Source organism: Chrysemys picta, chromosome 12 (assembly GCF_011386835.1).
Source record: "Chrysemys picta bellii isolate R12L10 chromosome 12, ASM1138683v2, whole genome shotgun sequence".
NCBI lineage: Eukaryota > Metazoa > Chordata > Testudines > Emydidae > Chrysemys > Chrysemys picta.
This window is the reverse complement of record NC_088802.1, coordinates 32,768,270-32,782,674: the sequence shown is the minus strand read 5'-3', so window position 1 is coordinate 32,782,674 and position 14,405 is coordinate 32,768,270. Positions and strand designations below refer to the sequence as shown.

At 45.6% G+C, this 14,405-nt stretch overlaps 1 protein-coding gene across 1 annotated transcript in view; it reads right to left on the bottom strand.

The window, feature by feature from the left end:
* The window catches only part of DNAH9 (dynein axonemal heavy chain 9), a 405,383-nt gene that overhangs the window by 196,100 nt on the left and 194,878 nt on the right, over nt 1-14,405 (bottom strand). The window contains exons 46-48 of the mRNA XM_065563307.1: nt 13,708-13,850; nt 7,451-7,612; nt 6,267-6,500 (exon numbers count right to left, since the gene is read on the bottom strand). Coding sequence (XP_065419379.1) covers nt 6,267-6,500; nt 7,451-7,612; nt 13,708-13,850 — 539 coding nt within the window. The remainder of the gene's footprint in view (nt 1-6,266; nt 6,501-7,450; nt 7,613-13,707; nt 13,851-14,405) is intronic.

The window sequence follows — 14,405 nt, the reverse complement described above, 5'->3', positions numbered from 1 at the left end:
ACAGCCTGAGACATGGGGAGTGTGAGCTGCAGTGACCATGAACCCAGCAGCTCTGCAACATGGTCAGAAGGTGCCAAGGGCACAATGGAGGATGAAGCAGTAGAAACCATGGCACTGGAAAACTCCTGAACTAGTGGAGAATCAGGGACTGAGAAACCAAACAGGTCTGATGCCAGCTGATACACCACCAGCATCGAGACAATCAGCGCTGGTACTACCATCATTGGTACTGACTCAACGGACAATCCATGGCCAGAACCAGAGTCGACAGTACAGGCTGATGCTTCTCTTTGTGCGGTAGCGGGCAGCGGTTAGATGGACCTGCTCCATCCCATGTGCTGGAGGGAGCATGGTGCTGGTCTGCACTCTTCTTAAAAGATGAGGAAGAGTCTCTCTGAGCTCTGGATCTGTCCTGATTAATCTTATGGGACCTCTGCCTCACTGCACCGGAGGAGGGAGAACGACTCTTGTCCCTACTGGGGGAGACAGCGGGCTCCGAATGTGGAGTGGCATCACTTGCTGATTCCAAAGGCGACCGCTGATCAGACCAGGGCCTTAGTGCCACAGTGAGCCTTGAGGCCTGCTCCAGAAGGTGCTGCTTCAATCCTAAGTTTCTTGCCACCTGAGTCCTCCTCCTGATGGTCTTAAAGAGAGAGCATCGTTCCTCAATTTGTCCCTCACCAGACACAACAAGCACCTAGGTGACCTCCTGAGGTCCCTCTCAACCCTGATTTTCTATGATCACTGTTGGGGATGCCCCACCCCCACATGACAGACAATGATTGAACTCTGGTGAGGGCATCACACAGGGCAGCAACTACTTTAACTGACACTAAACTAGACCTAAGGTACTACTATTATCTAGAGGAAAACAAAAAGCTCTTAGAAAACTGAGACTGAAAACATGAGGTGAAAACATGATGCCGAGCTCAGACTCTAGCTGCCAGCGATGAGAAGGAACTGAGAGGTATCAACGCAGCACCATCCTCATATAGCTGGTGCGTCGCTAGGGCCACAGGGCACAAGTACCGCCCCTAAGGGTACTGTTAGGAAAAGTTATCCAACTTCGGTGTGCTGGGTGTGTGCGCCCTACCTGGAATGCCTGGCTGCATCTACTCAAAGAAGAACTTCTCTACCTGTCTTGCTTGGCTAGAGGCAACTTACTGGACTCTTGTGAGGCAGTCAAGGGCACAGAGGTAAGTGTTTTACTCATAACACAGAAGTGACACAGAAGAGTGAGCGCTGCTTCTGGGTACAGTGAGACCTACAACATTAACCCTTCATGTGCCTGCCAGCACTGAAGCAAGCATAAGATACATTTTTACCAGAAGATGGCAGAATGGCAATGGGAGGAGGAAAAGACTAAAAGAGAGAACAGCCCTCTAAGGCCATGTCCGGTAAGAAAAAGAATGAGGTATTGAGAAATGACTGTAAGTGAACACCCCAAGGAAATTTGAAAATTTTAGCATGCTCCTTCCCGATTATCATCTCAAGACTGATTACATCAGAGTGTTAGCAAAAAGATCCAAGGGTGCCTCAGCATAGATAATGAGATTATCAACCAATAGCAATACGGAGTGTGCAATCACCAACTGGGCTAAGAAATGGGAAGATTCGGTGAGACACTTCTATGTGTTCTGGTTAGGCAGATAAGCAATGTCTAAGGTGGAGGAGAAAGGAAAAGAACAAAGCAAGCCAGACATTCAAGGGAAATGCACTGTGACTCCAACTGGGAGATAGGAAAGACTTGACTATGACCAGGAACACAGCAAGAAGAATTATTAAATAACAGAAAACCTGGAGGGCAGGCTCTCAGCAGGCACATTTAATCTGAATGCCCATGCTGCGTTTCAAGAACACAAACACTGCATCACAAAGGTCAGCAATTAATTGGTACAGCAGGCGAGACCTGGATCTAGAATTCAACAATGCAATTTTAACAAAAGTCATATTAAAAGTTAACTCAGCAACAGGGCTTTGAACATATTTTTATTGAGCATAGCTCTGAAAAATAAATTACTCAGCCAGCAGACTTCTCCAATTTCATTAAGGTCTTCCTACCTGGGAGCTAGCCTGTGACTTTTCTGGAAATGGAGGACAGCCATTGTCTGAAGTTTTGTTTAGTACATAAGCTAATGAAAGACAGCTACCTAAAACAGAAGCTAATCACGAATGCCAAGATTTCCAAATCCCAAAAGGGGGGGGGGGGGAGATTTTGAAACTAGAATGGCTAATTCAAGAAACACCCTGAGAAAAGATTGTAAGTGCCCAAGTTAAAATCAGTGTCCTAAGGTGCCACAACGTATTCAATACCTATAATTAACTAGCCATTAACTGCCAGGCACCAAGAGCAGTGAGAACTACGTTGGGAATAGGAGCACAGGCCTGGATCCACAAAGGTACTTAGGCACTGAAGATCCAATTTTAGGCACCACTGTGGTCCACAAAACTCCCGCTCAGCTGCTGCCTAACTCTGCAGGCATCTACAGTCACTCGGCACCTAAGTTTTCAGGGTAAAAGTTCTTGGCACTGATGTTTCCGTCTTTGGGCAGGTGCACTGCTAACTCACACTAGGTCTCCAGATGCATCTCTCCCACATGAGCCCCAGAGCGATCCACAAAGTGGGGAAGGATCAGTAGAGGAGCACCTAGCTCACCTGTGAGGCCCAATCCGGTAGGCACACTCAGAGCCCATACAGATTAAGTCCCATTCAAAATCTGGCCAGAGAAAGAGGAGGTGGCCAATTTATAGCTTTTAGCCAAGTGGTTAGAGCACTCACCTGGGACGGGGGAGATCCAGGTTCAATTCCCCCCTCTGCCTGTGGAGGAGAAAGGATCTGAATAGGGGTCTCTCACCTCTCAGGTGAGTGATCTTACCACTGGGATAAAGTGATAATGTAGGCACCACCACCACCACCTCCTCCTCTTCTGGCCATTTTGGGTGGCACTAAGCAGCTGCCTAAATCATTTTCACAAGAAACGGCTTAGGCACCTAAGCTGTCTGACTCCAGGAGAGGGACACACAGTGTCACAAAGATTAAGTCCCTTTATGGATCAGGACCATCGCCCTCAGCCTTGAGGCACAGCTTGTTCCCTACATAGATGTCAAAATTCTTTTTCCCTGCTTAAAAAAAAAAGCCTTCAAAATCCCATTTAATAAAAACACCAGACTACACACTTGAGAGGGACACAGCATCTGTCTCTTTGCACTTCCAGTCCACTCTGCGCAATAGAACTGGTGTCATTTCCATGGAGGTCAGGCTGATGTTTCCAAACCAGACAGCTTGCAGTTGCCATCTACGTCCATCTTCAGGCATCTAAATAAGTGGACTGGTTGTCATCAGTGTTAGGTATCCAGAACTTGTTCTGAAGTCAATGGCAGCTGTGACTGCTCAGCACCTCTGAAAATCAGGTCAGTTTTAGCGAGGTGCTTAATTTTGCACATCCAAGGTTGAAAATTGTGGTTTTAATGTCAGTCAACTCTATGAACAATCACTACTTGCTTCAATTCTAGTCCAATGTGAAATCACCTTCAAGCTTAATGATAGCCTATCCCACAACACCAGAAAAATCCCAAGAAAAAGAGAAGGCAGGAGAAAGCCATGCAGATCATTAAAAGCTCCACATTTCATCCCAGACTCCTGGGACACTACCGATATTGTGTTGGGCCTTGTAAATAAATGCCCACTGGGACGTCTAGGAAACCATTCCTAAAGTAGTAGGGGCTTTGGTGTTTGTATTAGTATTAGAGTCAGCTGCCAGTAAGAAGCACAGATGTGAGCCATCTTCTCCACCATTAAATGTCATAAAAACTGCAAGCTGCGGATTACAGAAGATGCTTCGGCCCCAAATTGAGCAAGCTACACATAGGGCCCAATGTATAAAGGTGCTGAGTGCTTGCAGTTCCCTTTGACTTCCTTTGCAGGTATGGGTACTCAGCAGTACTGAAGGTGTCTGGGGACTGGTCCTGCTCTGAGCAGGGGGTTGGACTAGATGACCTCCTGAGGTCCCTTTCAACCCTGATAGTCTATGATTCTATGATATAGCCCATAGCCTGTCTGCAGAAATCTCCATTCTCCATTGGGCACCAGAGGGAATGCTTCCATCACCAATGTTGTCCAGTTAGTTCAAATGGAAAAGATGAAGCCTGCTGGTCCCTATTGGGGTTTTCTCAGTATCCCCCTCTTCCCCTCGTTCTACATTCTGGTTGGGGTGGCATCAAGTTGGGCCCATTTCCTTCAGCACAAAAAGGTAAATAAGAGATTCCTTACCTAGGTTAATATCTGGGAAATGTGATGGACATAATATTCCTGGAGTTTAACAAGGCTTCTGACACAGTCCCAAATCTCATAAGTAAGCTGCAGAAATGTGAGCTTGGCGAATCTACCATTAAGTGGATACATAATTGGTTAAACAACCACACAATGAGTAACTATTAATGGAACGATGTCAGATTGGAAGGAGGTCTCGAGTGGGGTTCCACAGGGATCTGTTCCGGTTCGTGACATTTAACATCTTTATTAATTATCGGGATTTAGGAATAGAGAGCATACTGATCATATTGGCAGATTACGTAATGCTATGGGGAGGCTGCCAACACTTTAGAGGATAGAACTAAAATTCAGAGGGATTTTTATAAATTGGAGAACTGGGCTATAGATAACAAAATTAAATTCAAGAAAGACAAATGTAAGGTGCTACACTTAGGGAAGAAAAATCAAATGCAGAAATACAGAATGGTGGATAACTGGCTTGGCAGCAGCACTGCTCAGAAGGATCTGGGAGTTGTGGAGGATCACCACCTCAACATGAGTCAGCAATGTGATGCTGTTTCACAAAAACGCAAATACAATTTTAGGTTGCATTAACAGAGGCATAGCATGCAAGTCACGGAAGGTGACAGTACAGCTCTACTCGGCAATGGTTAGGCCTCAGCTGGAGTACTGTGTCCAGTTTTGGTCACCAACGTATAGAAAGGATATAGAGAAACTGGGAAGGATGCAGAGGTGAGTGCCAAAGATGATCAAAGGGATGGAATGCAAACCATATGAGCAAAGGCTGAAGGAACTGGGCATGTTTAGTTTGGAAAAGAGGAGATTAAGGGGGCACATGATAGTGGTCTTCAAGTATTGAAAAGCTGCCATAAAAAAGGAGAAAAGTTGTTCTCTCTTACCACAGAGGGCAGGACAAGAGGCAATGGGTTCAAACTACAGCATGGCAGATTTAGATTGAATCTCAGGAAAAACTTCTTAAACTGTAAGAACAGTAGGACAATTGAACAGACTGCCTGGGGAGGTCATGGAAGTCCTTCACTGGAGGTTTTCAAAAGGAGGAGCCATCTGTCTTGGATGGTTTAGTGACAACAAATCCTGCATCTTGGCAGGGGGTTGATGACCCTTGTGGTCCCTTCTAACCCTATGGGTCTATGATTCTAATGAAGTGTAAAACAGAGTGTGTGGGATGGATTTAGCAAGAAAGGTAGAACTGATGATGAAGTGGTTCCAAAGGAACAGTGGGCATTTGATTGAAATGCAGTGCCAATTTCTGCAGAGTCGAGAGAGTTGCCAGTTACCCAGAACAATATACTGCCAGTCATCATTTTAGCAGTTTACCCAGCTAGGTTCTTTACAAGTGGATTTCAGTCTACTGGGTTATTCAGGAATGCTCATTAACTAGGGCTTCTTAAAAATGTGTATCCTGATTTGTAAGGGAAAATGATCCCATCATTACCCATTTTTATCACACATCCATGGCAGTATGACAAGACACAATGTGTAGCTGAAGCAGTACAGATGCAGATCTAGTGTAAGCAGTTGCAAAATCATTGACTTCGGCTCCCTTGACCTTACTCCAGGTCTCACTCTGGCCCAGACTATGCAAAGATACTATATTATGTGTAACTGAGAAACAATTACCATAATTACATAAACCTACTTATCAAATTGATCTCTACTTGATTCTCTGCTTGTACAGTGATTAGTTCAGAACCACAGCAGCTGGCTTTACACACACACACCCTCATTCTCCCTCTCCTCCTCCCCCCTGAATGGAATAGAAGCTTGTCTCATCTGAGAATTGAGCCCGAGCCCAAGCCCTGGACGGGAGAGGTGGGGATTCTAAAGCCAGGATCCAGCACAGACATTCACTACCTGCATCCCACTTTTAATCTGCAGTTTTGATTCCAAACTGGAGCACAGTATGCTTTGAGCTGAGAAACAACTAAACAAATCAGCATTCAGACCAGAGACAAGAGAAGGGTCTTCTCACCTGTGCAGATGTGCTGTTGAGTTTCTGCAGGCCATTCTCCAGTCGCTCCATTTTTGCTGTCAGCTCCTTGCCCTTTTTAAATAACAAATTTTGGTAGAGTTTGATTTGCTCGAGGAATGACTTGGGTGTGGTGTAGTTATAGCGACGTTCATTGCTCAGATAAGACCGGGACATCTCATTGACACTTGTATGGACATAAGCCATAAACTTGCTTATTGAGTCTTTCACTGAAAGCTAAAATCAAAGAGACGATATTTTATACAAAACAAAAAGTAAGGAAATCTATTAATCATTGCCTTCTACTACAGCACAATTGACTGTGTAGCAGCTCATTTGGGCTCTTCATTAATTTATTCTTTCTAGAATTTCTCCATTTGCTGTTACTTGTGCTCTACATTTGAACATACTGTACTGAGTAATTTTTATACCATTCATTTGTATATAATAACTCCCTTTTACTAATTAAATAAGAACAGTTCTGTAGAGAGAGGAAAATACATACTCATTAAAAGAGACGTTCTAGACAATATAACTCAACTAAATACTATGTAGAAAAGCTAAATGAATAAATCCATTTAGCTGTTAGTTGAGTATTAAGTAGACGTCAAACCGAGCTTCAAATGTATTTGCTCTAGAGAATACCTAAAAATTCTCAGACACATATGCAGCAAAAGAAGTATATTGCGGGGAATAATTATGCAAGTGTCAGTGGAAAGGAACCCAGTCTGGCTACTGTCCAGACTGATTTGTAAACTTCAATTTACGCTACCTGAGCCACACACACAATCCTGACCCCTGAAGGGGTAGTGTGTGTGTGTGTGTGTGTGTGTGTGTGTAAGTAAAGCTGTCTCTTTTGGTAGAACGGAGGCTCTACTGTAACATTACTGGGAATTCAGTCTGAATGTACTGTTTACAGTAATAGCAGGTTGCTGCGGAAGCTGGGTGCTGACTGCACCACTGTGACTGAGTTACAGCCCTCTCTTGCAGAGGACTTCAGGCTGGGCTTGGATGCAGCAGCTTCTCACTTCTGCTAATGAAGCCAAGGCTACAGCCACTCATGATTAGCTGATGAGATCACGGTGAGTGCACTGGGGCACACAGGGTCCATCTTGGGCTGGAAGGACTCGCAGCTGACAGACCAGGAGCTGCAGAGTCAGCAGGGGTTACCTCTGCTGGAACCTCACCTCAATGTTCTCAGTTTCTTGCAGGAAGCGCAGGCTGACAGACTCCAATGCCGCTTGAGGCCACTCGTGGAACCAGTCTATCGCTGTGCAGTTCACCACAGCTGGGAATTTCCTGCTGCGAACTCTCAGCTTGTTACCAACGGGTGAGAAACAAAGAGCAACCTGAGGAGTAAGAAGAGGCAGGGCAGCAGGCGGGGAGGCACCCGACATAGCTGCAGCTTTGGGTTTTCCCTGTTGGGAGAATGACTCCCCAGGAGGATTTCAGAGTAAGATCAGGAGCCGCACCCAGAATGATCTCTTGAGCTTTGAGCCTTTGTGTCTTGGGCCGGTGCATCTGCAGTTGGAAATTCCATATAAAACAGGATAACCGAACAGCCAGCACTCCTTTCTCTCTGAAATAAAAGCAAACTGGTCCCCTGAAGTACTGCTATTGTAACGCCAACAGACCCCGGTCGTCAGCGGGCGGGATTGAACCTGGGACCTCTAGAGCTAAATGCATGAGCCTCTATTGCATGAGCTAAAAGCCATATGGCTGTTAGCTAAGGCTGTAGAGCAGACTCACTAATCTTTAAGTGGTCTCGGTGCCACTAAAGGGGACAGAGCACCACACCTAGGTGGTGAGTGGGTTATACTATGGCCACAAATGGGCCAGAATCACCCTGCTAGCGGAACCTAGCAAACTTTCACTGTTACTCAATGCTGCATATTTAGGGCCTGGCTCTCATTTATACAGCACTCTCGCAGCATAAAGGGGCCTTGAAATGGCTGTAAATAGATATAGACCTAGGGTGTGGAGTCATGGAAAGGGACCGTAGCATCAATGAGAATCAAGCCCTTTATCTACTGTATCTTGTTTCAGTATGGCTTACTGAGTATTCTCATCTAACTGGCTTTTACAAACTCTGTCTCTCATCCACAGAGCAGTACACAATACTCCAAGATCCTATACATGTCTAGCTGAGGCTATGTAATCCAGTTTTTAATAACATGATCACCTACTACTTCAAAATAACACCAACATACTGTTCTTTCTACAGCCTTAGATATAGGTGTGTAGGCTCTTGCACTTGCATCTGAAGAAGTGAGGTTCTTACCCACGAAAGCTTATGCTCCCAATACTTCTGTTAGTCTCAAAGGTGCCACAGGACCCTCTGTTGCTTTTTACAGATTCAGACTAACACGGCTACCCCTCTGACAGTTGTCTGTTACTCTCTAAAAGAACAGGAGTGCTTGTGGCACCTTAGAGACTAACAAATTTATTAGAGCATAAGCTTTCGTGGGCTACAACCCACTTCTTCGGATGCATATAGAGTGAAACATATATTGAGGAGAAATATATACACACATACAGAGAGAATGAACAGGTGGGAGTTGTCTTACCAACTCTGAGAGGCCAATTACGTAAGAGAAAAAAACTTTTGAAGTGATAATCAAGGTAGCTCAGTACAGACAGTTTGATAAGAAGCAAGTGTGAGAATACTTACAAGGGGAGATAGATTCAATGTTCAATGTCCTAACACCCCTACTCTACTTGCGCTACATTGATGACATCTTCATCATCTGGACCCATGGAAAAGAAGCCCTTGAGGAATTCCACCATGATTTCAATAATTTCCATCCCACCATCAACCTCAGCCTAGATCAATCCACACAAGCGGTCCATTTCCTGGACACTACTGTGCTAATAAGCGATGGTCACATTAATACCACCCTATACCGGAAACCTACTGACCGCTACACTTACCTATATGCCTCCAGCTTCCATCCAGGACACACCACACGGTCCATTGTCTACAGCCAAGCTCTAAGATATAACCGCATTTGCTCTAATCCCTCAGATAGAGGCAAGCACCTACAAGATCTCTATCAAGCATTCTTAAAACTACAATACCCACCTGCTGAAGTGAAAAAACAGATTGACAGAGCCAGATGAGTACCCAGAAGTCGCCTCCTACAAGACAGGGCCAACAAAGAAAATAACAGAACACCACTAGCTGTCACCTTCAGCCCCCAACTAAAACCTCTCCAGCGCATCATCAGAGATCTACAACCTATCCTGAAAGATGATCCTTTACTCTCACAGATCTTGGGCGACAGACCTGTCCTCGCTTACAGACAACCCCCCAACCTAAAGCAAATACTCACCAGTAACCACACATCACTGAACAAAAACACTGACCCAGGAACCTATCCTTGTAACAAAGCCCGATGTCAACTCTGTCCACATATCTATTCAAGTGACATCATCATAGGGCCTAATCACATCAGCCATACCATCAGGGGCTCGTTCACCTGCACATCTACCAATGTGATATATGCTATCATGTGCCAGCAATGCCCCTCTGCCATGTAAATTGGCCAAACCGGACAGTCTCTACGCAAAAGAATTAATGGACACAAATCTGACATCAGGAATCATAATACTCAAAAACCAGTGGGAGAACACTTTAACCTGTCTGGTCATTCCAGGACAGATCTGCGGGTGGCTATCTTAAAACAGAAAAACTTCAAAAACAGACTCCAACGAGAGGCTGCTGAGCTGGAATTGATATGCAAACTAGACACAATCAACTCAGGATTAAATAAGGACTGGGAATGGCTGAGCCATTACAAACATTGAATCTATCTCCCCTTGTAAGTATTCTCACACTTGCTTCTTATCAAACTGTCTGTACTGAGCTACCTTGATTATCACTTCAAAAGTTTTTTTCTCTTACTTAATTGGCCTCTCAGAGTTGGTAAGACAACCCCCACCTGTTCATGCTCTCTGTATGTGTGTATATATTTCTCCTCAATATATGTTTCACTCTATATGCATCTGAAGAAGTGGGTTGTAGCCCACGAAAGCTTATGCTCTAATAAATTTGTTAGTCTCTAAGGTGCCACAAGTACTCCTGTTCTTTTTGAGGATACAGACTAACACGGCTGCTACCCTGAAACCTGTGTTACTCTCTGTGTGCCGGGCAAAGCTCCGGGCCCTAACCCTCAGATACTGCCAAGCTATGCTCCATTATTAATTACTACTGTTGTTGTTAAATATTTGTATTCTCGTAGGAGCCCTAGTGATGGGCCAGAACCCCACTGTGCTAGATGCTGTACACATAGGCCCTGAGTGGGGGGAGGCAAAATGGCTGTACATATTGACATTTTCTCTCCTCCAGTTTGCTGTTCAGTCGGAGATCCACTCCTGTGCTGATCAAACCTGGGACACTTGATGTACAAGGCATGCTATAGTCTGCTTCTTGGTTTATTACACAGACCACAGATTTCCATTATTAAATGCAGTAAAGAATTTAGCAACACTTAACAGCTGACCCCAGAACAGCTGTTCCCTATCATGTTGTTAATGAGAAAGAACAAGGAAATAGAAGCATGGAACCAAGTCTCAATGAATCAAAACAATCCTCCCTTAGTGGAAAATCCACCTATCCTTTGACCATAGGGTACATTTCCAGTGCGGGGCACTGGTCATGAGGGTACTCAGGTGGCCCAAAGGAGCCATAATCTTGCCACAGATGCCCAGCATAGATTCCTGTACCTCTACCTCCCACTTTCCTGGCCTACAGGATGTGTCTGGGAGAGGGAGGCATGGAGCTCTGCTCTACCCTACAATAGCAACCCTGCACTAGGGGCAGTTAAGGACCTCAAGCAGTGGCACTATTTAATGCTGCCTGTCAGAAGCTTCACATTGCAGAGGGGCTGGGGCTGGCCCTCAGACACCTATGAGCTCTCTGATACTCCCCTTTCTGCTCCCGAACCAACTGGATCAAGCCTACATGCACAGCTGCCATTGACAAGCTGGGTGCCCAGTTCTCAAGCACCTCACTGAGCACGTCACTCAGACACAAACACAATGGTACAATATGGCCCAGGAGCTGGTTTACACCAACACACGTCAGGAAGCTCCTCACTCCCAGCCCTGTTTCACTGCCCTAGGGATGCTGCTGTACTCTAGCCTGGCTGTGTTCTCCGTCTCACTCTCTACCGCTGCTACCTCGTGGTGGTATCATTATTATTATTACTATGACTGTTTCTGCAGAAGCAGCAGATGCCCCAAGCTGAGATGGAGGTTTTATTGTGTCAGGCGTGGTGCATAGCAAGAGACACAGTCCCCACCCCAGAGAGTGTGTGTGGGAGTGACACAGAGTGAGTCTCAACAGGAAGTGGGGCATTGAGCAGTGTCTGCAGGAGGTGTGCTTGCTTTCAACTTCCTGTTGCCGCTTAGCTCCGTATCCCACAGTGCTTTCTCTGGCAACGAGGAGGGCCCACTAGGGTGACCAGATGTCCCGATTTTATCGGGACTGTCCCGATATTGGCTTGTTTGTCCCGCGTCCCGACCGATGTGCGGTCGGGACACTGGACAAACAAGCAATTTTGACGTCCTGGAGGGACTCTCGCCCCCTAGGCTCACTTAGGGTCACCAGGGCAAGCCGCTTGGCTTCACCGCCGCCTTCAGGGCCCGGGGCCGGGAGTGCAGTGCGGAGGCTGCTCCAGCCCTGCAGCCCGCGGGGCAGTGCGGTGGGTCGGAGGCGGACACGCTCCTGCCGGGAGGGGCCGGGCCCGGCTACCTGGTTCGCCCCCTGCCCAGGTCCCCGAGCTCCCCGCGGCTGGAGAGGGGCTGTCCGGGGCTGCGGGGGCGAGTGTCCCAGCCCTGGCGGGGTGGAGCGGAGCAGCCCCTGCTGCGGGGCCGGGGCGACGGAGCCCGGGAACGGCTGGGCAGGGAGCTGCAGGAAGGGCCCGGAGCGCGGCTCGGCTGGGGGGTGCTCCGGCCGTTTTTGTTTTTTTTTTCCCTCTCCGCCGCCGGCTTTTTTCTTCTCTGCCCCCCTCCCTCGCGGCCTTCCCCCCCCCCCCCCCCCCCCCGCGTCCCGATATTTAATCTGTGGCATCTGGTCACCCTAGGGCCCACCCTTTGGCAAGTCTTTAAACTGGGTTTTTATTTATTTTAGGAAGTTCAAATAACATGTGAGTGAGCTCTCAGCAGCATGTCTCTGTGTTCTGCATGTTCTAGGATCCCCTGAGCTCCCAATGTATTTACCACCTGTCCTCTCCAAGGCTGATAGCTTAAACAAAGCTGTAGCCAAAATTAGGCATATTTCCAAAAGATCTTCCGCAAACTTCTCAGGAACCATGTCTCCTACCGTAGGATGCAGTGTGTGAAATGCTGAGTGCGTTTGTTTAATTGTAGCAAAGTCAATATCGCACTTGTAATGTAAGGGTAGCCTCATTCTGACAAGGAAAAGACACACTTCTCTGGACAATAACACTGTTTAGCACTGATGCAACCTCTGCAGATGTAAAATGATAATGAGTTGGAGTGAAACAAATTAATAAAAAAAAAGAAAGAAGCCTTCCTATTGGGTAATAATTGGATTTATTGTATGATGACCTAATGTCCAGCTTGCAGGCACAAAGATTAAGGAAGTTGCCTGATATTCTAGCAGGAGTCATTTTCCTATGCAATTCTACCTTCCAATCAAATAAGAAACCTAGGGACATTAAAGCCCAAAGAGTCTCAAAATGAATATTAGATTCCCCCCCACACCCCGCCATGTCAGATTGGGGTCTCTTTATTTATAAGACCTTCCAGATTTGAGAAGTTGTGCTGTAGGTAGAAGAAACACTTTAGAGCTGAAATGTCAAAACTCATCTCTAGTCTAGATGCCACGACCTATATGATTGGAGACAACTAATTTGAGTTCTCATAGCTGCAAAGCATCAAGTTACCAGGCTTATATGAGGTTAAGATGGACTCCTTAGCCTAGATTTTCCAAGAAGCATTCAAGGATTTAGCCATGTGACTCCAGGGCTAAATCCCAATATACCACCTAAAAAATGGAAAGGCTTATGGTATTGTAGCAGAGGTCTGTGGGGAAAATCAATATTTTTGGGGAATGAGAGATTGTGGTTTAATTAAATATGGAGAAATGTAAAAAAAATGTCTTTAAGGAAATGTTATAAGTCACTGTTTGTCTTCTTACTAGTTCAATATATTAAAAATATTGGACAGAAATTCCTAATCATCATATTACTATACAAAGGTACGGTGTGCAATTATCAGAGGTGGTATGTTCCTTCAATTGAAGCGCTGTTTGGTGTGTTGGACAATTCAGGTATTCATAGACTTTAAGGCCAGAAGGGACTATTAGATCACCTAGTCTGATTGCCTGTATACACAGGCCATGGAATTTCACTCTGTAGGGTTACCCCTGCATTGAGCCCAAGGGTAGGGATGCAAATTCTCCTGGGCATAGTCTTACCTTTAGCTGTCGTCGAACACGGTCTATGAAGAATTTCCAGCAGGTTTCCCTGGTGTCCACCAGTCCTTGGCTTTTGACTTCGTTTCTCATGCTGCTGATGATGTTTTCAACTTCATCATCAGGGAAAAGATCAGGAATTTCACCTGGGGAAAACGGGATCACACTTTTACAAACTAACAAGCAAACTGGAATTTTTACCTTGATGGTATAAGTTGTGTGTGGAGCAGAGCTTTCATACAGACTAGGTCACTGGATTCCATAGCACAGATTCAAGCAAGCCTCTCTCATCAGATTGGAGATGATATAGGAGCAGGCCACATCTGCCCACGAACAGCTGATTTACTGGCAATTAATTAAACCAACTTTCCCACAACCTTAAAACAAGCAGAAGTTGAAAGTACTTTCTAATCTCAGAATCAGGATATAGCAACTGATTGGCTTTCTGATTTACTCTACTATTTAGATTTCAGTAAATCTAATCCCCAATATGCCTTACACAACAGTGAATCATTTCAGTTTTGCAAAGTAATTTGTTACATAGGCAAGTTCTGCAGCTCTTCAAAAATGCCATCTGCAGCTGTATTCAGATAAATGACAGATCACTATGGTTAAAAAGCTAATGGTACATTCAGTTAATTGACAACAATGTATGCATGCAAACAGAATTGTAGCGATTCCTTACTTTACTACTCCCTAAT